General features: G+C 34.4%; 1 protein-coding gene across 11 annotated transcripts in view; it reads left to right on the forward strand.

Annotated features, from left to right (window-relative positions):
* LOC109686404 (teneurin-1) overlaps positions 1 to 25496 on the forward strand; it is an 835907-nt gene that overhangs the window by 545357 nt on the left and 265054 nt on the right. For all 11 annotated transcript variants that reach the window (XM_074064014.1, XM_074064010.1, XM_074064012.1 and 8 more), the window contains 5 exons: positions 843 to 1042; positions 2261 to 2471; positions 7276 to 7377; positions 8710 to 8904; positions 11713 to 11913. In XM_074064014.1, coding sequence (XP_073920115.1) covers positions 843 to 1042; positions 2261 to 2471; positions 7276 to 7377; positions 8710 to 8904; positions 11713 to 11913 — 909 coding nt within the window. The remainder of the gene's footprint in view (positions 1 to 842; positions 1043 to 2260; positions 2472 to 7275; positions 7378 to 8709; positions 8905 to 11712; positions 11914 to 25496) is intronic.

The following is a 25496-nucleotide window of genomic DNA, read 5'->3' on the forward strand; positions in this document are numbered from 1 at the left end:
TTTACTGGTGCTCAAATCATGGTAGAATATACCATTCTTTCCCTCTATTTTTCCAACTGCTTCTGTATATATCCAGTACCTCATACTTAACTTTACAATTTCCTCATTGTAGTTAGTTCAAACTTCCCTTTCCATGTTCTAACACCCTTCCCAACAACTCTGTTGAAATCCTATCTTTCTTATGTTCAATGTCATGCCTTATAATAACCTTTTTATGATTCATTCATTGAATAATTATGTATTGATCACATACATTCTTTGCCCACATTTATCTACATTCTTCCAGGTGCTGAGGATAAAGCAATGAACAAAGCAGCCCCAGTTCTTGCCCTCATAGTGGTTACATTCTATTGGGGAGAAACAGTTAATAAACAATAAATAACCAAAATATATGGCATCTTAGATTGTGAAAAGTACTAAGGAGAGACAAAACACAATAAAGGGGATGGAGACAGGAACAAGTAGTATTCATTAACCAGTTTTCCCTCTTACTTTCCTTTACAATGTGTTTGTTTATGTAAATGTCCCATTTCCTCTGTGATTTTCAAAGATCTTGGAGAACAACAACTGCATCTTATTCATCTTTGTAACTCTTACAGCTACCAAGATAGCACTCAGTAAATAATGGTTAAAATGAATCAAGTTGATTGAAATAAAAGCAATAGGAGTTTAAGAAAAAGGAGAGACTTACATAGCAATTGGTCAGAGAAGGCTCCTTAGGAGATGTTTAATTTGTACAAGGAAAAAAAGCTGACTAAGTAGTTCTTTAAAAGCTAAAAAAACATTGCTTTATAAATTAAGATTAATATAATGTGTAATTTTTTTTCTACTTTTACAACCAGTGTTTCAGAAGGGACGAGCAATTGACACTGGAGAAGTTGACATTGGCGCACAGGTCATGCAGACCATTCCACCTGGCTTATTCTGGCGTTTCCAGATTACTATCCACCATCCTATATATCTGAAATTCAATATTTCTTTAGCCAAGGACTCTCTGCTGGGAATTTATGGCAGAAGAAACATTCCACCTACGCACACTCAGGTATTTGATATAAATAGGTATTTTCATAAACCCTTTTAGAGGGTGGTGGGTTGAGTAATTCAGAGGCTGTGATTTGTAGAGTATGTAAGAATCAAAGGTGAGAGCAGAAAAATCTTTGCAACAAAGAAATATCCAAAATAATCACACTCAAACTAATGAAAAATGGTATGTAAAAATAAAGAATACATTTAGCAGAACAAATTCAGGAAAGAGAATTTAAGAAAATATTCTTCAAATTTGATCCCTGCTTTCTGGAACAGGGTGATCATCAGCTTCCCATTCCTTTCATCTTAGCTTCATTGCTCTCGCCATCTTCACTGGTTCCATATATCCTCACCTACTTGTCCCAGTGAAGGAATGTGCACATCAATCAGATGTTAGTGGGAGATGAATTGAAAAGGCAGTTTATGTTTTATAGATAGAAATTTTTCTTTCTGTGAACAGTAGTTCGTAATAACTCAAATATATAAAACTTTTGTAGTTTACATATTCCTTTCCTAAACCTTAGCCACCCTGTTTCTCTTTTTTTAGTAAACTTATTTCTTCCCTACATTAATCCATTTGGGACTCTGCTCCATCTAAGAAGTAGCAAAAAGAATTAAACTTCCAGTCCATATTTTTTTTTCTCACAGACATGATTAGAGTCAAAAGCTTACCGTATGGCCCAGAATAGGCAGGGAATCAGAATGCCATTTAAGTGTGACTATTAAAAAAATGAATGTGCAAAGAAATATATGTGCCATGTGCTGATTAGAGAAAGTGAGTCCTTTGAATATTTAAATATGTAACTACAAAGGTAGTAAATTATGATGGATGCTCTCAATTTAGACTGTTCATTTATTTGTTTTAAAAACTAAAATTGATTTTAATTTGTACAGAAGGTCTTATTTGTAAGCTGAATGTGTTTTCAAGTATTTTCTATTAGATATTTTAGTAAAATGTCAAGAATCTCCCACGTAATACCAAAAAATTTCTGTTTTAGTTCTCTTCTTTTTAAACAATTGTTCTGAATATTTCCAAAACAGAAATGTTTACATTTATAAATATAGTGAGAGATTTTTTCAGAATTAATAAATGCTTTTGAGTTTAAATATACTTTCCCTTATACTTTGCCAACCTCCAAACCAAAGAAATATGGAATAAATTGAAATCAGAGTTGGTTATTAGTCTAGAAGTTTAAGTAGTCCAGGTTCATATTTGTGTTTGTATTTGTTCCAGTTTGATTTTGTGAAACTAATGGATGGCAAACAACTGGTGAAGCAGGACTCCAAGAGCTCTGATGATACCCAGCACTCCCCTAGGAACTTGATCTTAACCTCACTGCAGGAAACAGGTTTCATAGAGTATATGGACCAAGGGCCTTGGTATCTGGCATTTTACAATGATGGAAAAAAGATGGAGCAAGTATTTGTATTAACTACAGCAATTGGTAAGCTGCTTTGGCTATTATTTTGAAATTGCCATATAACTCAATAAAAACACAGATGATGAGGTGTTATTTAAACTTGCTGCTCATTGTATCTTAAAGTCATTATTGATCACTATGAGAAAAGTTTTCTCACTATGAGAAAAGTTTGTGTTGCTGTTCCATCTGTGTTGTTTGAATACTGATTAAGATTTTTTTAAAACATTCTCCAGTATTTGCTGCTATTCCTGGAAACTTGTCATGTACCTTTTTTATATGTTCACAGCAAGAATAATTACCTGGAAATTTTATTACCAAGGCTACATAGATGAACAAATTCAGAGAAGGGAATAAGCAAGAGAAGCCCTGTTAATTCAAGTCTATTATAAAAGAAAAAGCAAATACCTTTTAAAATAGAAAAACTGGCATCAATACAGTTCTTTAGAAGAACTAATTCTGAAACCATTAAGGCTTCAAAATACAACATGAGTATTTAGAGAAGAATATTAAGGATAATAACTTGAGTCATTCAAAGCCATTTCTTACAGAATTTTTTAGTTTGATAATCATCACAATGGCTCTTTCAGTGTGCTCAGGGCCTTTAGAAACATGTTCTTTGTAAATACAATGCCTATACACTCTCTTATTCACTGTCACCCTAGTTAGTCTGAGACATCTCAGTCTTTTGTCTTTCTTTTTTTTTTGGCAAATTCATTCCACATGACCCTTTGTGTGAATAAAGCTGAGCTCTTTAACAATTTTAGAATACTGAGGGTAAACAGCTCATAGAAACCGTATCGTATTGTGTGAATTTTTCTAAAACACATGTCTTTTAAAAGGAGGGGAAATATTTTACAGCTGTCAGTTTTCTACACAAATCTCACCACTTTATCCTTTAGTTAACCTGCCCAGCCATATGTTTATGAAGATGTGTTGACTGTTAATAGATATACCATCTGCTCTTTATAACAATTATGTTCTATTTTTACTTAATGCTGAAGACCTTGAATAGAAAATGGTATTCCAGCCATAAGATTACTAAAAACTTTCCTCTAAAGTAATCACAAAGGCAATGAAATTGCACTGATGATTTTTCCCCTAGAGAAAAACCACTGATGATCTGTCTTCAGAGACAAAGTATTTGTTTGTGAAACTAGTAAAAAAAATTTTCAGTCACATCACTGTTTTGTCACTTACAGCACAACCATTGAGCCTGCTGGACAAAAAACATCAAAGCCTAATTTCGAATTATGAGAGATAGAATTTCTCCTAAGAAATTAAAAGAAATACAAAATTTGTGAAGATTTTCTCTCTTCCTTTTATTTTAATCCTTCAGCTCAAGTTAAAAAACACTAACTAAGCTATTAACCTTTCAAAAATCAATAGACCCAGAAAAATGCTTGGACCTCTTTCTTGTACTTTCTTCATCCCAAAGGATACTAACCTTTGAGATTCACTCCTGTCATCCAGATATCAAGCTGCCAGTTTCATTTGCAACAGCATATTTGCTTTTTGCTTATGCAAATCAGTTTCTTTACTCCTCTGTTGTCCTTTTAAGATTAAAAACAACAGAATACTTTCTCCTATTGTTTCATATAAAGAAAATTCAAATAAATTTCTAAAAACAATGAAAGACATGTGAGTCATTTGCCTTAAATTCTCATTTTTATGTTCTTATATTTTACCTTAATCAAACTAAAAAGAGGCTAATATATTTCATTAAACAAAGTAAGGTTTATGTGAGTTTGTACTAAATTCTGCTCATTCATCTATTTCTTTTTTTATATATCTTTTTTAATGTTATATTGGGGGTACAGTGTGGCATTTACAAAAGTTCTTACAATATATCAAGTGTGCCATACTTGAATTCACCCCTTCCATCATTCTCCTTTTCATTCATCTATTTCATAATTTTAAAATCAGTTGATCATAACTACATTGGTCATCTACTAACAAAGATCAAGATAGAATTAATAAGTATCATTTTAATGTAAATATCATACATTAATATTTATTATTTTTCAGTAATATTGGCAGAACCATCAATGTCCCCTAATTCCAGCCAACTTGATCAGCAATTTGATAATGTACACCACTTTCAAACTGCTACTCTTCTCAAGCTCTCTGCTATATACTTTATACTCAGTTATCTTGTTGGACTCTCATCACAACCCTGATAACTTACATATAGTAATTCTTAAATTATAAGTAAAGAATTGGAGACTTGGAAATAGTAAATAATTTGACAAGTTTTCTCAGACAGCAAGTGGCAAAATTAAGATTTGAGACCCAGTATGTGTGACTTCAAAAGCCATGACTTTCAGACTATACTCATTCCATAAAATTATCCATAAAATTCCATAAGGTTTTTCCTCATATGAGAAAAACTGCTGAAAGAAAAATCTGTCTTCAGTGATGTGGCTGTTGAGGGGCTTTCTACTCTAGCATATGAACAGGGTTTTCAGCATGTAATGTTAAAATTAATCTTAACTCTAATGAACTGGAGTCCAAGAAGTGACATGAAATAAGTTTAAAAATATAGAAGGCAAAGCTGACTAGAAACCAACCTAAATAGAAAACACTTTCTTTTTATTGATAGTTGTTAATATTTTCTTGCTATATCTATCTTCCTCTTGGATTTCCTAGGTTATCCCAATATCTACTTTATGTCAAGTAGAGGTGGTAATTTCCCAAACCTCCTTTATTGCATTTTCTTCTCATTTGCATTGCTGGGGTTAAGCTCTGTGTAACAATGGCAACCCAAGCATGGATAGTCCTTGATAAGACAATAAAATGCACAATTTTTATTTATTTTGATAGGAAACATTATTAAACCTTTTTTCAAAATAGCAACATTCCCCAAGGCTGCTCATAAAATTTTCAATGAGATCTGGCTTGAAATTAAATTCAACTATATTTACTTTTGCAAGCTTCCTCCATGGCCTCCCATGAACCATCCATGACAGGGTAAATCTAAATGTAGATTTAAGATCTGCCACTAGGACTTGGCAGATAAGAAATCTAGATAAGTAGAAAATAGAGAAGCAATTGTTTCCTCTCTGAAAAAGCACTATATGACTTCATAATTATTTATTAAATGATGAAATTTTCTGGCAATAACTAATATTTTAATGAGTCAACAATGATTCTATTTTTCTGACTATGATATCTGGTCAGTCTAATTGTAGGTCAGTTAATAATTTGTGTCGCTTGCTTATTGGGTCCAGTTTTCAAACACAGTGATCACAAAACAGGCCATCATAGGCTTGCAAAGGGTGATATTATGTGTTCACATGGAGATGAGAAGAAGAATCTGCTCTGATCAGTAACAGGGTAGCTATCCATGCAGCCACTGAAATCATTTTCAACTTTCTTTCTCTTGCCTTTGCTATGCTCAAGGCAGAACCTAACATATAGATGTTCCATTCTTTAGCTGTGGAATATACTATTTAAAGCATTAGCTCTCAATGCTTTAATGTGGTGAGCACCTGCAGTTTCATCCAGGGTGTTTGTTAGAATGTAGATTGCTGGGCCATATCCCTCAGAGACAGACTCAGCATATATGGAGCTGAAACCCAAACACATATACTGTAAGTGCCCCTAAGATGATAATATTAATATAAGTCGTTAATAGACAATTATAGAAAAGCCATTTATCAACCCTCATTATAAATATTCACTCTCACTATTCAAAGGAAGATGCCAGGACTCTCTCCTAGAATCTCTCTTTCTCATAAGAAATAGCTTGTCCAAGTGAAACTTAGTGAAGAAAATAATTTGTATCAAATAAGGAAATATTGTTATATAAGAGAAGCATGAATATAATAGACCAGAACATAAAACTTTGGGTCTAAGGATTCTAGCCATGAAAATTTTATGGAAAAGAGTAGTGGAAGAATATATATATATATATATATATATATATATATACACACAAACCTGCAAGAATAAATCACAACACCAATCATGGTTCAAGGATCTATAAATTGGTCACTATTATATTCAAATACAATTTTAAACTTCAAATAGTTTTAAAGTCATTGTCAGAGACTGATATTTAAAAACTGTAGTTTTCAGAGAAGTTACTATAATATTTATCAAAGTTGTGTTGTATTGCATATTTTTATATCACCAGTCCTACCAAAGGTTACCTTCAAAACCTTCTCAATTCCTCTGAAAAGTATTATCCTCATGGATTGAAAGGAAATTAGTGATAGAGAACTGATAAGCATTTAAAATCAAGAAGGCATTTCTCAACAAAATACTTAGGTTCTAATGCTTTTAGTGGTGGTAAATGTAATATGAACACTTACTATAAAAGACTTCCATTGTCAGTTATTAATAAAAAAGAAATACTAATTATCATATTTAAGCTGTCAAGATAGTAGATTAAATATCCGAGTTGCTGGAGAAGAAACTTTATTTGCAACAACTTAGGTTTAAAAAAATAAACAGTAGTCTTTGTCTTCTGGGTTGCATTTTAAGCTTGTTTTTGCTTTTGAGAAATGTACTATAATCCTCATACATATTTAGCTTTATTGTGAATGTCTCTTAAGAATACAATTCATCCAGACCCTTTATGTACTTAGACGTGAGGTTGGTTTTTAGCTCTACTTTTAAATAGCTGATTTAGCAAATCCAGAACCTTTTTAATAATCTTCTATAGCATGTGACATCTTACGAAAGTCTTTAGCATCTGATTTTGAGCAGTAAGTGCTCTATAGATAGCAGAGGACATGATTGTTATAGGCCCAGAATTTCTTCAACTTAAAAAATTAAAGACTCTGTGGTCTGGAGGTTTACTCATTTTTTTTCTTCGTATTAATAGAAATAATGGATGACTGTTCAACCAATTGCAATGGAAATGGAGAGTGTATCTCTGGCCATTGTCATTGTTTCCCGGGATTCCTTGGACCTGACTGTGCTAGAGGTAATGTTGCTCTGTTATTCTGATTGGTTTAGGGAAATAGATGTCATTTGAATCAGTAGTAATAATGATAGTAACAATAGTAGTGGCAGCAGCAACAGTAGCAGTGTCCCCATCACTGCCATCAAAAGCTGAGCACTTACCATGTCAGGCATTGTTCTAAACACTTTGTACTACCTCTTTTAAGTCCTATTTCCTACAATAGCCCTTTATGATAGCTTCTACTCTTGTCTCAGCTTCATGAACAAGGAAATAACATAAAGAGGTTAAGTAACTTAGCCAAGGTTACCTAACAGCTGAGATGTGAACCCAGATTGTCTGAACCAATCACTTTGTAATGCTTATATTTCCTTCATAAATTAAATCATAGAAAACTGAGTTCAAAAGGTAGCAAAGTTAGTAAGTGCTTATACACACCATTGTATCTGGAAGGGGTAGTTAACCACCAAATGGATTAAGTAGCTTAGAAAGTAAAGAATGGAAAGTCAAAGTTTAAATTTAGCAACCTGTACTGTTTCCTATGCTAGTCCATAGTTTAATTCTTGAAAAAGCTTTTAGAGCTATTAGTTTAGAAATACTTTCTGTTCATTTTCAACGTATTCATAAAGTTTCTAGTCTGCTACTCCTTTAATCTCAGGTTTCTCAACACACTCAGTTTCTTTAAATTAAATTCCATTCAACAGAGAATTCTAAAGTACTTGCTACATTCCCAGCATCACGACAGATCTTGAGAAATGGAGGGAATGGATAGAGGCAATAGTTTGTATTTAACAAGTGAATCATACAGAAGATACAGACTGTTCCCTCAGAAAGCCCGGAGTTTTTATAAGGAAACATGCAATGACAAAGAAGGAGTGCTCTAATTAAATTTTGAACACTATGTTATGGAAATGGACATCTTTCCACTATAAGTCTAATTACACAGCTTTTTAAAGATAATATAATATGAATATCTCACTATTTATTACTTTTTTTTAATTTCAGGGTTTGCTTCCTAAAGATGATATACATCTGCTTGAGGAATAAAAACTGTAAAAGAGAAAACCGCTAAGAAAGAAAAGACCTTAGTTAAAATAATAGTTACAATAGTTTAAGAGTATGATGCAATCAAAAGCAAATACTTACTCTCCGTTCAGAGTATCTTTATAATTTATTTTTAGCATACTCATATAAGAGAGAAATTCTGTTTGTAATCATGAACATTATTTAATAAACAGTAAATCAGAAATAGTATAATTTTTGGCTGAACTGTTACACGAGAATCAAAAGATAATTGCTCTTTGGAGCTATTGAAAGTATTATGAGAACATTACAAGTTCATTTGTCAATCTTCAGATTCATGCCCTGTGCTGTGTGGTGGGAATGGAGAATATGAGAAAGGACACTGTGTCTGCCGAAATGGCTGGAAGGGCCCAGAGTGTGATGTTCCAGAAGAGCAATGCATTGATCCAACATGCTTTGGCCATGGCACTTGCATCATGGGAGTCTGCATCTGTGTGCCAGGATATAAAGGAGAAATATGTGAGGAAGGTCAGAACTCCATTTTAATCTATTGCTTTGGGATTTTCTCTCACTGAATTATCCAAGGTGTCATTCTGTGCTTCTTGTAGAAATGCAAGTGGTGTTTGCAAACAATAAATGCTCAACTTGTCCTTAGTATTCGATCAAGGGACTGGGATTAGGAAAGCTCATGTCTCTTCTAGACTTCTAATATTATACATGAGACTGTATTTAAGACACTCACAACAGTAATGAAAAATAGTATTTTCCTCTTCATTTCCTTCAATACTGTTTTATAACTTTAGAATTTCCACATTGATTTTAGCTGTTAGTTCATATGCTTTCATTATTATGGAGTGCTTTATGCTACATCTCACTTTAAAGAATACAATAAAAATAATGATATATATATATATATATATGCACATTTGGAGCTATTTCGTAAATATTTTCTTTGGGAATGATTTTGTAATTACCACTATTATTATTGCTTTATATTATTTACTTTTACATATCTCAGCTGATACTTGACCTCCACGCCTAAGGAAGCAAGCGTACTACTAATGAGCTTCAAAACAGTGCCTTTACATTAAATTCAACCCAAAGGAGTCTTTACAAAAATATTTTGAAATAGCAATAGTCTTATTATTTAAAGAGGCACATTGGAAAATAAGTTTACTAGCAATCAGACCTTTTCTTGCCATGTTCCTCAAACAAGACTGATTTCAGAAATAATATTAAACTATTACCATGGGAGATGGTCTCATCACAACTGTTGTTCAGGAGAGAGGCTGCTGAAAATGCACTATAATTGCTCTTTAAAGATGTCTCATTAAAACTATTACACAGCATTCTAAAGGGTTTAATCTCATTCCACTCCATGAACAAGCAAGATGTTAGTTTTCTACCTCCCATTAGCAGCAGCAGACTTTTGGTGTGAAGATTATATCTGTTCCAATGAATGGTGGGCCTTTACAAGGTGCTGGAGTGCTTAAGTTACATTTAGAAAATGTTTTTATGATGATCACACTGCAACCATTATATTTAACTTGTAAATTCAGATGCTGTATGGACACACACAGTTAACAAAAAATGATGTCTAGCACATCTACAACTTGCCATGAAAATCATGTAACCTAATTCATTTACACCCTTCTAATTTAAATTTTGTAAGCAGTTAAAAAAAGATTTAGTTTAAATTACCCTCCCTGGGCTCACTAAGGAAAATTTTAGAATAACCAAAATAGTAAGGAAAAATGTTTACTATACTTAATGGTATAAGTTTTACAAATACTACAAAAATATTATTTTAAATCATACATCACAGAACAGACATCAGGGTTTTGTTTGGGTCAAATACATAGTGTAGTTATTGTTATTGTTCAATGTTGACTTAGTTACCAAAATTTCAAAATCACTATTTCTAGCTTCTCTTTGCCACTAGAAAATTTTGTGACCCTGGGCCTACATTGCTACATGGTGGCAATCAGCTGGAGCTAAGTAGCAGCAGCACCTTTTAAACAGGACACTTGATTTCAGTTTTTTTCCAACACACACTGTTTTATTATATCCAACTCATTCATCCTTCCCTAGTATGTGACTTTGTGCTTCTGGTTTAAGTATATCTTATATGATGTAAATTTGACTTACATGAATACAATGAAGCAGGCATCATCCTAAATCATATTAAGGTAAATATTTTTTGCTTATTAAAATTGTACTTTAACAAAATGGGAAAGTTTGGACTTTCCCTCTCCCTCTAAATGATGAATCAAATTAGATGTACCTTTGGGTATTTATTTGCTGATTAGCTCAGGTATTAAAGTATTGTGCTAATGACCCTGAGATCTTGGGCTAATTACAATGGCAATAACCCTAGTTAGAATAATGCTTAGTTAGACTTAGGCTATTCCATAGTAACAAGCCACACCCTAAAACTAGGCCAGTTTTGCAAATGCAAGCTGGCTGTATTAATCTATTTCCATTATTGCATAATCCACATTATGATAAGTTATTTTTAGTATGATCTTATTTTTATAGGAAAACCAGAAATCTGGAAATCAACCTTATTTCTCATAGAACAGTTACTCCGTTAAAAACACAAAATAATTTTTCCTAAAGACAAGTATAGTAACATTCCTCTAAAATAATTTATACATTTCTTAAAATGCATACAAGAATTTCCAAATTTACAGAATCAGAGGCAAGTGGAATTGGTTCTGTGATGTCTAAGACATCGAAAACTGTCACAGTGTCTGGCTAGAAGGAGAAGCTATAAAGAAAAGAATTTTAAAATTAGGTTTAAAATATTGCATTTTCTGTGCTTCTAAGGAATAAATAAGAGATTATAATAAACTGATGTAAATTTTATTATTCCATGCAACAGCATTCACCTCACACAAAAACTTGAATAATCAAAGCTTAAAATTTTTATATAAACTCAGACACATCAAATAAAAGCTGTGATTCCAATTTCAGAAAGGATAAGGAATAACTTACCAAAAATTCTTGGGCTGTTTTGCAAAGCTGCACAATTCCTACTGAGGGCCCATACTGGTCCACCCACCCATTTGTGTGGGGGTACTGCATACTGTTTGCAATTTCACACAACATATTTGTGGCTTTCTCCTAAATTTAGGTTACAACCTTTATGATACTCTACCATATTTTACAGTGTTAATAATCTGCTTTGAACACAATGTTTGCATGAGTCATTTTATTGCCTAATTAAAGCAACATTAATGATATAATTCTAGGAAATCAGTGTGAGTATTTCAGTTCCATTATCCCATACCTGTTCCCTATTAACCTTCCCTCTCCCCTTTTTTGGGCTTTCAGAGGACTGCTTAGATCCAATGTGTTCCAGCCATGGCATCTGTGTAAAAGGAGAATGTCACTGTTCTACTGGCTGGGGAGGAGTCAACTGTGAAACTCCACTTCCTATATGTCAAGAGCAGTGTTCAGGACATGGGACTTTTCTTCTGGACACTGGAGTATGCAGCTGTGATCCCAAGTGGACAGGCTCTGACTGCTCCACAGGTACTTTGGAGTTATTTCCTTCACTTGCTTCCTCTATTCCCAAGTTCCAACTGATCCTTCCCCTAGGTAGTACTCCTTAAAGTCTGATGTGTATGTCTTCATGAATCCTAAAAGGCTTCCAGGTATTTCTTATATTAGTATTTTACTGCAATTTTGTTCTTATCTGTTTGTTGTTTTCATGTTATATTTCATTATGGTAAGTCTATGTGTTTGATTTTTTGTTCTCATTCTGTATTCTCCTATAATTATTTCAATAATTCTCAAATCCCCTACTATCAGTCCTATGAAGATTCTTTCAAGTCTCTGTCTCCCTAAACTTGAATATTTGTCATTTCCACTGGGTGTCCCTTCACCCAAAACCACAACTTAGCCCTGGAGCGCTACTCCATTTTATATAGTACTACATTGGTACCAATTACTATTTTTACAATATTGCTTTTCTTTTCCCATTCCCACCCTAAAATTTTTCATAGTTCCCCATTGTCTTAGAAGAACATCAAAGATCCTATCTTGTTATCAAAAACTTACCACAACTGTTCCACAACACTTATTTCTAGCCTTCTATCTATTTATGCTTCCTACATAATTTCTTCCTTTTGCTTAAGTAATCCATATGCTTTCCTTATCCCCAGAGGGTCAGATCTTTCACCCCTTTTCTATTCCAGTTCCTCCTTTCCACCTAGGAAAATCCAATCCGTCTACCAAGACCAAGTACAATTTTAGTCCTTCTATAAAACTTTCCTAATTACCAATAGGGATCATGTGAAATGCATCCTATATGCATTGCTGGAGAACACAGAAGGCATTGTAATGTAGGTATTTGTGCACATAGCTTGCTTTTTCCACCCTAATTATAAGCACTGAAAAGACTGGGTCATTCTTTATACATTTTTCTTATCTTCAAATTATGTGCCCATTAAATGAGCAGAATTTATAAATGGTAATTCCTATGAAGCCTCTGACTATGAATTTGGTTTAGGGTATAAAAGGGCATGAGGAAAGCAGAAAGAATCAGTGCACTGTGGAACTTTTGGTTCCACTGAATTAGCTCATGAACTGAAGTTTGATATCCCACACTGAGAAAACAGGAGGATCCCTTAGTTAAGAAAATAAATTCTGATATAACACTATGCTGTAAATCTAACCATTCCTCACTGAAATTTCATTGCCTCAAATTGACATAATATGGGAGATAGGATTACATTTTAAATTTTCAGAAAATTATCAATAAGATAAAAGTAATTTAATTATAACAAAATGTAATTCTTAAAACCCATTTGTTTATATACCTAACAAATATGCATTTCTCTGCTATGTACTTGGCATGGTACTTATTGACAGGGGCATAGTGATGAATGAGATGGATGTGGTCCTTACACAAATAGGTCTTATAGTCTAGTGGAAAGACACATTGGCCAAGTTACAAGGGGATTACAAAATCAAACTAAATATTTTGGACTGCATAGTAGAAACCTAATCTGATTATGAATTTGTTTACCAAATTTTACTGAACAACTTCCATTATTCCATGTGTCAGATAGATTATTATGGCCCAGAGATGCAATTTTAAAATAATATTAATGTTATTATTATAGCAAATATATACATAAAATTGTTATGTATTAGCCACTGTTCTAAGTGTTGTACTTATATTAATTCACTTTGAGGTAAGTACAATAATTATGCCCACTTTACAGATGAGGAAACTGAGACACAAAGAGGTAAAATAACTTGCCCAAATTGCCCATATAACACATGCTGTAATCAGAATTTGGTCTATGATATTCCTGCTTCTCAGTACCTGCATATAACCACTACACTGTACTGCCCTCTAGGACTCTGTCTTCTAATTCATCATATATAAAAAGTATTATTTTTGGTCCATGTCCAGAACAATGAACCACAGAGCATAAAAGAGGGAGCAGTAGGTTATTTTTAGGAGAAGAGGCTTTATAGTCTGGTAAGGCATTGTCAGTCTGCACACTTGAATTAATGCTTGGAAGATGATGCATGCTCCTCAGGTGCATGAGAGAAGAAAGAACATTTCAGGGAGAAGTAGTAACTTACAAAAAGAAATAGAGATATGAATCTAACTGGCACACTTGGAGAATGGCAAGCCATTGGATTAGTTGCAACCTAGAAGTACAGAAGGGATAAAAATGGTGAGATGAGCAGAGACCAGAGCATAGGGATTTTTATTTAGACACCATGCTAAGAAATTTACACAATAAGAGTGCACTGTATGGTTTGCAACAAACTGCAAACTGTATTTAAAATTGATCACTCTAACAGTAACTGAAAAAAACAATTGTAGATGCACAGCAAAGAGAGCTAAGAGACAAATGCAGTATGAATATTGGAGTGGTCTAAGAGCATGATGGTAAGGAGGGCCTGAACTGAAACCATAATTGCAAGAACAGTGAGGTGGAGAAAGCAGAGAGGAGCTACCACGGTAGATGAGAGAGAGAGAGAGAGAGAGAGAGAGAGAGAGGAACCAGGGATAACTACTTTCAGTGACTGGGTAAAACAACCACCAACTGAGGAAGAAAAAGCATAGAGGCAGAAAAGTCGGTTTAGGGCAGAGGGGCCATGCAAGGTGCTGAGTTGGTAGTGTGCTGTAAGAGGCAACTGCAGATCTAGATAGATATGTCCAGTGAGTGGTTGATAGTCAAGAAAGGAACTTATAGAAGAATCCTGAGTTGAAGTCAAATGTTTAGTACTTAGCTTGGAATATAGCAATGCTTATGATTGTCCAAGGAGAATACAGAAAATGAGAATACAGTTAGAACCCTATAGAATACCAATGTGTCTTTACCATGGTAGAGTTCTTAACATTGAGTTAAAAACTTGACTCTTCATATATGGCTGAATAAACATGTATTGACTGGTGATTCCATGTCTTATAATTGTTCCCTTAGACCACACATATCCTGCATATGTCTTTCCTAATGCCTTAGAATTGGGCAAACGTCATAGTAATGTATTGCTTGCCAGTTGTATAAATTCAAATACTTACATTTCCAATGTATCAATATTAAATTCAATGTATGAAGAGTTTCTCTATCCCTCTCACTCATACTCTCTAACATGCAAAGTCATGAACCAGTACTACTGGCAAAGAAAATCACAGGGGAAGAAAATGCTAACTGTGACATTGACCCTACAATCTTTTTCATTCTTTCTTCCAGATTTATACCCTCAACACAAATCCACTCTTCCTTCATCCCAAATAACTCTTCCTCACCAAAATAAATCAATCAAATAATGAGAGAAAAAAATGATATCCCCTGCTATACTTGGGCTCTGAAATGTCTCCAAAGGCCCATGTTTTAAAGGCTGTTCCACAGCCTATGGCGCTATTGGGAAGTGGTTGAGCCTTAAAGAGATGAGGCCTAGTGGAAGGAAGTTAGGTCACTGGAAGGGGATTGTAGGGAGCTAGACTCTTCTTTCTTTCTCTTTGGCTTCTTGGCCACCATGAAGTGAATAACTTCTTCGGCCACATACTCCAAGAACCATACCATAAAACCAAAAGCAATGGAGATGCCAGCCATGGACTGAAACCATAAGTCAAAATAAACCTTCCACCCTATAAATTGGCCATCTCAGGTATCATATCAGTTATTTATGGGACCATCACAACCCACAGAATATTAGATCTGGAAGTAAGTATGAAGGTACCTGATCCAGTGTTCCTCAAATATGATGGTGTCTAGTACACCTTCCTCAGCATCCCTGAGGATTATAATGTACTGAGATTCAGAGAGGTTAACTAATTGGCCCCAAGGTGTGAGAACAGCTGGACTGCACTAACCTCCTCATTTCACTGTTCGTTTGTTAAATAATTATTGAGCCCCAATTTTGCCTCCATCAACAGTTGAGGCAATGGTATATAAAAAAGTGTGAAATGTACTGTCTTTAACTGGGGACACAAATGTGAACAAACATATAAAATATATTGCACTAAGTGGTAGATGAGAGAGATACAATGTGCAAGGAGTACTTAGTATAATATGAATGCCTAATGAGTAATCACAAATCTTTACAAATCATGAATGTTTGGGAATGACATGACTAAGAGTTTGGACTTGATCCTAAGGACAATGGGAAAGTCATTGAAAGGGTTTAATGAGTGTAAGATCAAAACCATATTTGCATTTTAGAAATAATTTGAGAATATTGTTAAAAATGATGAAAATTTGGTATAAATGAATTTAAGTACAGATGGAAAAGAAAGGACAGAAGTGAACAACGTTAAGAAGTAGAACTTGAGACTGGGACCGGCTCAAGTGGTAGAGCGCCTGCCTCGCAAGCATAAGTCCTTGAAATCAAATCCCAGCACTGCCAAAAAAAATAGAACTTGATAATTGTATGGGTATAAAGGGAGGCTGGGATTTGCACTGACTGATTTCTACATTGGAAGACAACATGAATGATAACACCACTAATATATACAATGTTCATCTATTAAAGAAATTTTCATTGATATGCTACGATCTTGGGATACATTGGTGAGGAAAATAAGGATTCCTGTAATAGTAGAACATACAGCCTGACAGGAAGAGACAGACAGTAAGCAATCAGAAAGAAATATATGATTTTTTTAAACAAGAGAAAACTGAGAACCCAAGAAGTTAAATAACTGGCCCAACATCATAGACTTTGCTGGTTGCAAACCTGCAAGTAGAAACCACATCTGTTATGTCTTGTGTTCTTTTCAGCCACATATGCCTACCCCTATCAAAGAAAGAGACAGGGAGACAGAACTCAGGTGAAAAAGTTGGCTTACTAAAAAGGAGATGAAAGGCATCACATAACCATTGCATGAATGGCACATTTTTATCTTGAAATTCTGAACCAAAGCCACATCCGTCCATTTTGCACCCAAGAGAAAGAGCTCACTAGAAGGATCTCTTGCTCATATAAAAATAAGGTAGATAGATATGATCCCAAACTCAGCAGCTTCTCAAGCAAAAAGCTTCCTAATAAAACTACACAATTTAAAAATAGAGAAAGGAAATGACTTCCAAATCTCCAGTGTCATGGTAGGAATAATCCTTCTGTGATTTCTAAGCTCCATAAAGGTTGTTCCCACAGAGCATATTTAACCATTCAGATGATCTCACTGTGCAGACTTTTAATTGAGTGTGCTCAGTACAGGAAGCAATTTAACATCTGATTCTTAAAATGGATTGTGTCATTTCAAAGGTGGATATGCTCTTTGCCATTGATCATTTTCTTCCTCTAAGCTCATGAAGCTTAGCTGTTAGCATGTTAACTGTGCTGCTCTTATACCAAGGGGACTGCAGTGAATAGTTTACTAATTATTTTCAGTCTGTTTTTCTAAGTACATTCAGTATTGTTATCATCCCTAAATTGACATTTGGTACAGACTTCTTTTTACCTGGTAGTCTTGTGACACATCACATTAACTCATTAGTCTTTAAAAATGCCTCAAGAAATCTATGGGAGGTGGGAGAGAGAAATAAAATGTTGGAGAATGAAAAATATTGAAACAACCCATATATATGTGAATATAATATAATGCACTGTACAGTAAGCTATTGAATTTTAAGAGAGCATGGTGATAGAGAATGAGTAAACAACAGAGGGGAGGGGGTTAATTTGATAAAAGCACAATATATGCAGACTGGAAGTACCAAGGAGAAACCCCCTTGGACATATACACTTAATTTTTTTTTTAAAAATGAAGGGCAGAAAGGAAAATAAAATCTTTTCTGTGGGTGGGTACCAGTGGGAAGAGGGTGGGCACAAGGAAAGGGGGAATGAGGGTGAATATGGTGGATGTATTTTGTATCCATAAATGAAAATAGAAGAATGAAACATGTTGAAATGATTCTAAGAAGGGGAGAAGGCAAAAGCAGGAGATTGATGGAGGGGGTAAATCCAACAAAGATACAGTTTTAAACACATATGCACATATTACAATATATTCCACTGTACAACTATTATATGCTGATAAAATCATAAATAAAAATGTATAAAAATACCTCAAGAGAACTACAATAGGAACTTATTTGTTTTTTTTTTTTAATTGTGGTTCTGATTTGGATATGTCACAGGTCAAATCATGCTCCCTTGAAACATAACTCCTCACTGTAAAATCTCAGTAATATATTTAGCTTGTTCAAAGGGTATTGGCCCTAGCCTTTGATATCAGCATTGTAAAATGTGTCTACTATATTTCTTTGGTAAAATCTGGTTTCTCATGGTCACTTAATCTCTGGGGAGAGCATAAAAATAGAGGTTAGAACTTTACATTTCTCTCTTCTTAATGAAACTTCCTCTGAGACACTCCCTGTGTTGTTCTTTACAGATAACAGAAAACAAATTTCATGAGAGGTAAGCATTTAAGTAGAGAAGCCAACTCTTGCCCTTTCTCTACCATAATCTCTTCTTTTGACAGTATGTATTAAAAGTGGATTAATTGGCTAGAGAGATATGAAACATTAGGCATTGAGTTGTTTCTAAACATAATATTTGTTATATAACAGGAATCACATGAAGTACTATCACTAGGTACCACATCCAGGAAGGATTAGTTCCTGAATATGTCATAAGGCTTAGTTATGAAGATATTTATTTTTAAATAATCCTATGACATGTCCATCTTGCCTATCACAGAGATGATAGTGTGTGTGTGTGTGTGTGTGTGTGTGTGTGTGTATGCATTCATAGCACAGTGACTTTGACTAATTCGCTTAATTTTGTTGTGTCTCAGCTACCTCATTTGTGTAAAGGTAGAAGATTAGCCAAAAGGCCCTTGGGGTCCTATCCAACACTGAGATCTATAATTCTTGATCCTGTATGTTAGACTATTGACACTGATTATGAATGGTTTATAAAATTCTCATAGCTCTGTAATGCTTATAATAAGAATATATTAATTGAAAATAGTTTATTCTCATTATGAGGACATCAACACTTTGATATATAGACCATGTTGTTTAAGAATTTACCTCTATATATGGATATATGTATGCACACAAGCATAAACATGTGTGTATGTATATATATATATATATATATATATATATATTCATTATAACCATGTCTTGTTATGTTGTTAAGTTCTCCTTAATGAATGGTGATGTGCATCTACTAATAAAACAGATAATTAGAGGAGGAAGTTGTAAGAGGTTGATATAATTATTGTTGCTAGGCAAACTTTCCTTGATTATACAAGTGCCATATGCTTTAAAAACATTGTTGGCTTCCCCCTTTATTAAAAGTGCCAATAATCAAAAGATTTTCATCTGATTCAGCATGTCTAGCACATACAACGTATTACTTTCCTGCAATTTGCAGGAATTGATTAGGCCTTTTTAAATGACTCATGTGCACAGAATTTTTCCTCCTCATACTACAGTTACAACAGCATTCTATATGCCATTTGAAAAAGAAGTTTTATTAAAAAGGCATTGTATACGCTATAGGAATAACTGTATAGCCATACATCATGCCACTGAAGGGAAAAGTCCATTCATATATAAAGGAACTAGAAGTTGGCATCTTCAATAGAAAAGTGATCATTAATGTAACCAGGTCAGGAACCTAGGACTGCAGGTACTTTTCCCTCTGTAGTTCTAAATCCACACCCAGATTTCTTTTTTATTATTGTTATACTGGGGATGCAATGTGACATTTACAAAAGTTCCTACAATATATCATAGATGAATTCACCCCCTTCATTATTCTCCTTTATTCTCCCCTCCCCATTCTTGGAATAGTTTCAACAGGTCTCATTTTTACGTTTACATACATGTATACAGAATATTTCCACCATATTCACCCTCCTACAATCTTTCCTATTGCCCCCCCACAGACTGGACCAACCACCCAGACAGGACCTATTTTGTCTTCCTATTCTCTGTTTTATTTTAAAAATGATATTTTTGTTTAAGATAGCTATACTGGATGTTTCATTGTGACATTTCCATATACATATGTATTATAACCTAAATTGGTTCATCCCCTCTATTTTTCTGCTTTCTACCTTAGTCCCCATTCTTATGGTGATTTCAACAGGCTGAAAAATTCTATATTCATTCTTGTATAGTGCATCAATCAGAATACTGATTAAATTCTCAGAAAAATAAAATACTTCTAATATTAGCAATAGTTTCAATATATCATAATGATATAGATTCCCTAAACTTAAAGAAAAACTCAGATATAGACAGCTAGTCACTAAAATATGATATGGGAAGGAGGGTTATAGTGGTTTTCACTATAAAAGGAAAAAAGGCTTGTGACTAATTCATATGTAGTCTTAATTATCTTTAACTTAATGTTCAAGGTATAACAGCCCATGCTCAAATTTATTTTAAATTAATTCTTTTTCTTCTCACTAAAAATAAAACTTTAAGCTGACACTGATATGATTGATTAAATAAAATAATACCTGAAACATGGTACCTATACCTTTAACACTAAAGTCAGATCAACACATTAATACTAGATTATTGAAGTAAGTGAATTTCATTGGTGAAACTAAAAAAGCAAACCAAAATCATCCTTTAGAGAATTCTAAGCCTAATTAAGTGTGTAAAGCTGAATACACAGAAATATCTTTGGGAAGTAGATATGAAACAGAAAAAAATCACACTATAATAGTGATTTCCTATGAACACATCCTACCCAGATATGGTTTGTCACCCCCAAGCCTTTTTTTTTTTTTTGCTTAAGTGAAAATAGAAACGGAACCCAAAAATAGTCTCAGATTTTAAATTTTCCCAATTTTACAAAAGGCTAATTTAATGGCCCTAAGATTGTGTATATTGTGAGGTTATTCAAATTACATCAAATATCTAATGTTTTCAAAAGACATCTTTTACATTTTGTTCCAAGACAATAAAATCCACACCTGTTACGCTATCATTAGCAGGCAGCAATGCAAAAATATGGTGAAACTTTTGACAACTTGACAAGTCTGAAGTAAGAAGTAAATTTGCAGATGCCTCTCTGTAAATCTGAGCTAACTCTACTGTCTGTTTCAGGACATTAAAGCTTTAAAATTATTTCTCAAACCAAGGACATATTTAAATAAGGGGACAATTGCAAAATAAGAAAACGTAAGTAAGGCAATGTGAGGATGCATACTTATTTATGTTAGAGTACGCTGTACCAAGGAATGCAGTTGACAGACCAATAGGCACATAGAAACAAAACAAGCAAATTTTGTGCTTTACGATTAAATGCATTCCTCTCATTGACTCAAACTTTTTACCATTTTAATTAGCATATATTAGTTGTACAAAGGGATTTCATTGTGATATTTTCATATATGCATACAATGTACCCGAATCAAATTCATCCTATCACTCCCTCTCAGTCCCTCCCACTTCTTAAAATAATTTCAACAAGTTTCCTTGTTCTATTTTCTTGCATGTGTATATAAAGTACTTAGACTATGTTGACTTTAACTTTTATTCTGAAATCCAGGTTGATTTTGCTACATGGCATTTTTCTCAATTCATGTTTAACCACATGAGGTGAAAATAGACCCAGAAAAGGATTTATTTAAAAGGTGTATCTGTCCCTGTATGTGAGGTCCTATGGAGAAAGTGTTTACCTAGAAGCCCATCTTTATAGTGAGCCTTGCTGCCATGGTACTTTTCTGACAATGAAGAAGAAGGTAGAAAGGCTCTGTGGTAGAGATGACTGAGAGAGGTGAAAGGAAGGCAGGATTCAATTGTACAAAATCAGCGTCCACATGGAGATGGATCAGAGTGAATTGTCACAGCCTTGCATGGCAAAATGAGATTATTGGAGAATAATCTGATAGAAGAAAGCACCCAACACCCCCCCAACAAGCTAAATGATATCATTCCTATAACAAAAAAGTATTTTGGACTTATTTAGGGTTTTTAACTTTTCTCCAAATGTTTATAGATCCATTTTCTTCATTTCTTCCTTATTGCCATAATCCAGGGTCATTATTAGAATTGGGATTAGATTTTGAACTTTGATTATATAAAATATTATTAAGACTGTTCCAGGACTTGATTTACATATAGATTTTTCTGAATCATTGGAAAGAAGCGATAAGAATAACAGAGATTAATTTGTAAGTAAGGAGAGAAGATAATATGCTTTTGCTTAGAAACCTTGACACTGTCAAACTCAGAGAGACTATGCACAGGTGCTTCAATCTACTGTAAAGAACTTCTCTGGTGCCTTTTTCACCAAATTTCCAGTAACCCAGTATAGAGTTTTTCCTGTTGCCTATGAGATGTAAGTAAGGTAGATAATGGTTTCCTCATTTTACAAGTGAAAGAAATAATACACTGTGAGAAACAAACCAAGTTATTTTATGCACATGCTTCAGAGATGAAACCAGCAGTAGAATTCATACCCCTATGTCCTTTATTAAAGTTCACTGTGGAATATTTTGTTATCCTGTTTGTGATTTTCTAAGCTTCTTGAATGCAAGGATCCACATCTTAAATAAATTATAGAAATTTTTCATTCATTATTTTTTTAATCTTGATTTGGTATTATCCAATTGGTATTATCTCCTTTGGAAGCCTCCTTTGATCTTACCCTCCCCACCAGTCTATAGGTCTTTTACATTTTTTCTTATTTTCTGTTATTTTGCTTATCTATGTTATGTTTTTTAATTCATTTATTCATGTATGCATACATTGTTTGGGCCATTTCTCCCCCATACTCCCAATCCCCTCCATCTCCCCCCAATCTCCCTTCGCTTCCAGGCAGAATCTGTTCTGCCCTTATCTCTCCTTTTTTTTTAAATTTTTATTGTTTTATTATTCATATGTGCATACAAGGCTTGGGTCATTTCTCCCCCCTGCCCCCACGCCCTCCCTTACCATCCACTCCGCCCCCTCCCTCTCCCCCCGCCAATACCCAGCAGAAACTATTTTACCCTTATTTCTAATTTTGTTGTAGAGAGAGTATAAGCAATAATAGGAAGGAACAAGGGTTTTTGCTGGTTGAGATAAGGATAGCTATACAGAGAGATTCCTAGCATTGCTTCCATGTACAAATGTGTTACATCCCAAGTTGATTAATCTCTAACTAACCTTTACACTAGTTCCTGATGCCCTTCTCATATTGACCTCTGTCACTTTAAGGTTTCTGTATTAGTTCCTTTGCAGTGGGGACACCAAATACGATCATGTTTTGGGTTTTTTACCTATCCCCATACCTCCCTTGTGTGCTCTTACCTTAGCATGTGACCCAAGTCCAAACACATTGCTGTATTTGCCCTAGATCTAAAGACTGCATATGAGGGAGAACATACAACTTTTGGTCTTCTGAGCCTGGCTAACCTCGCTAAGAATGATGTTCTCCCGTTCCATCCATTTACTTGTGAATGATAAGATTTCATTCCTCTTCATGGCTGAGTAAAATTCCACTGTGTATAAATACCACATCTTCTTAATACATTCATCAGTAGTGGGCCATCTTGGCTGTTTCCATAACTTGGCTATTGTGAATAGCATTGCAATAAACACAGGTGTGCAGGTGCCCCTGGAGTAACTTGTGTCACATTCCTTTGGGTATATCCCCAGGAATGGGATTGCTGGATCATATGGCAGATCTATGTTTAGATTTTTAAGAAGCCTCCAAATTTTTTTCCAGAGTGGTTGCACTAGTTTGCATTCACACCAGCAGTGTACAAGGGTTCGTTTTTCCCCACATCCTCACCAACACCTGTTGGTGGTGGTGTTTTGATGATGGCTCTTCTAACACGGGTGAGGTGGACTCTTACTGTGGTTTTGATTTGCATTTCCTTTATTGCTAGAGATGGTGAGCATTTTTTCATTTGTTTTTTGGCCATTTGAATTTCTTCTTTTGAGAAAGTTCTGTTTAGTTCAGTTGCCCATTCCTTTATTGGTTCATTAACTTTGGGAGAGTTTAGTTTTTTAAGTTCCCTATATATTCTGGTTATCAGTCCTTTTGTCTTATGTATAGCTGGCAAATATTTTCTCCCATCTGTGGGTGGTCTCTTCAGTTTAGAGAACATTTCTTTTGTTGTGAAGCTTTTTAGTTTATGAAGTTCCATTTGTCCATCATTTCTCTTAGTTGCTGAGCTGCTGGGGTTCTATTGAGGAAGTCCTTGCCTATACCTATTGCTTCCAGAGTGTTTCCTGCTCATTCCTGTAGTAATTTCAGAGTTTCAGGTCTGATATTAACATCCTTGATCTATTTTGAGTTGATACAAGTACAGGGTGATAGACATGGATCTGGTTTCAGTTTCTTGCAGATGAATAACCACTTTTCCCAGCAACATTTGTTGAAGAAGCTGTCTTTTCTTCATCATATATTTTTAGCGCCTTTGTCAAAAATGAGGTGGGCATAGTTGTGTGGCTTCATATCCGAGTCCTCTATTCTGTTCCACTGGTCTTCATGTCTGTTTTTGTGCCAGTACCATGCTGTTTTTATTGCTATTGCTTTGTAATATAGTTTGAAGTCAGGTATTGTAATACCTCCGGTATTGCTCTTTTTGTTGAGTATTGCCTTGGCTATTTGTGGTCTCTTGTGTTTCCAAATGAATTTTAGGGTAAATTTTTCAATCTCTGTGATGAAAGTCATTGGAATTTTGATGGGAATTGCATTAAACATGTAGATTACTTTTGGGAGTATAAACATTTTTACTATGTTGATTCTACCAATCCATGAGCACAGGAGATCTCTCCACCTTCTGCAGCCTTCCTCAATCTCTTTCTTCAGGGGTTTGTAGTTTTTCTTGTAGAGGTTATTCACATCCTTTGTCAAGTTTATGCCTAGGTATTTGATTTTTTTTGAGACTATTGTAAACGGAATTGTTTTCATATATTCTTTCTCAGTTTGTTTGTTGTTGGTGTATAGAAAAGCTAATGATTTTTGTAAGTTGATTTTGTATCCTGCCACCTTGCTGTACCTGTTTATAGTGTCTCGGAGTTTTTGGGTAGAGTTTTTTGGGTAGAGTTTTTTGGGTCTTTAAGATATAGGATCATATCATCTGCAAATGGGGATATTTTGACAGTTTCTTTACCTATTTGTATTCGTTTTATTTCTTCTTCTTGCCTAATTGCTTTGTTAGGAATTCCAGTACTATGTTGAATAGGAGTGGGGGTAATAGACACCCTTGTCTTGTTCCTGATTTTAGGGGAAATGGTTTCAGTTTTTCAGCATTAAGTATGATGTTGGCTGTTAGGTTTGTCATATATAGCTTTTATAATGTTGAGGTACTATGCTTCTATCTATTTCTAGTTTTCTTAGACCTTTTATCATGAAGTGATGTTGGATCTTCTCAAAGACTTTTTCTGCATCTACTGCAATGATCAAGTGGTTTTTGTCTTTCCTTCTGTTGATGTGCTGTATTACATTTATAGATTTACATATGTTGAACCACCCCTGCATCCCTGGGACAAAGCTGACTTGGTCATGGTATATGATCTTTGTCATGTGTTGTTGGATTCGGTTTGCCATTATTTTATTGAGGGTTTTTGCATCCATTTTCATTAAGGAGGTTGGCCTATAGTTCTCCTTTTTGAAGGTGTCTTTGTCTGATTTTGGGATGGGTATAATACTGGCTTCATAGAATGAGTTAGGCA

The sequence above is a fragment of the Castor canadensis genome, chromosome X (genome assembly GCF_047511655.1).
Source record: "Castor canadensis chromosome X, mCasCan1.hap1v2, whole genome shotgun sequence".
NCBI classification, from domain to species: Eukaryota; Metazoa; Chordata; class Mammalia; order Rodentia; family Castoridae; genus Castor; species Castor canadensis.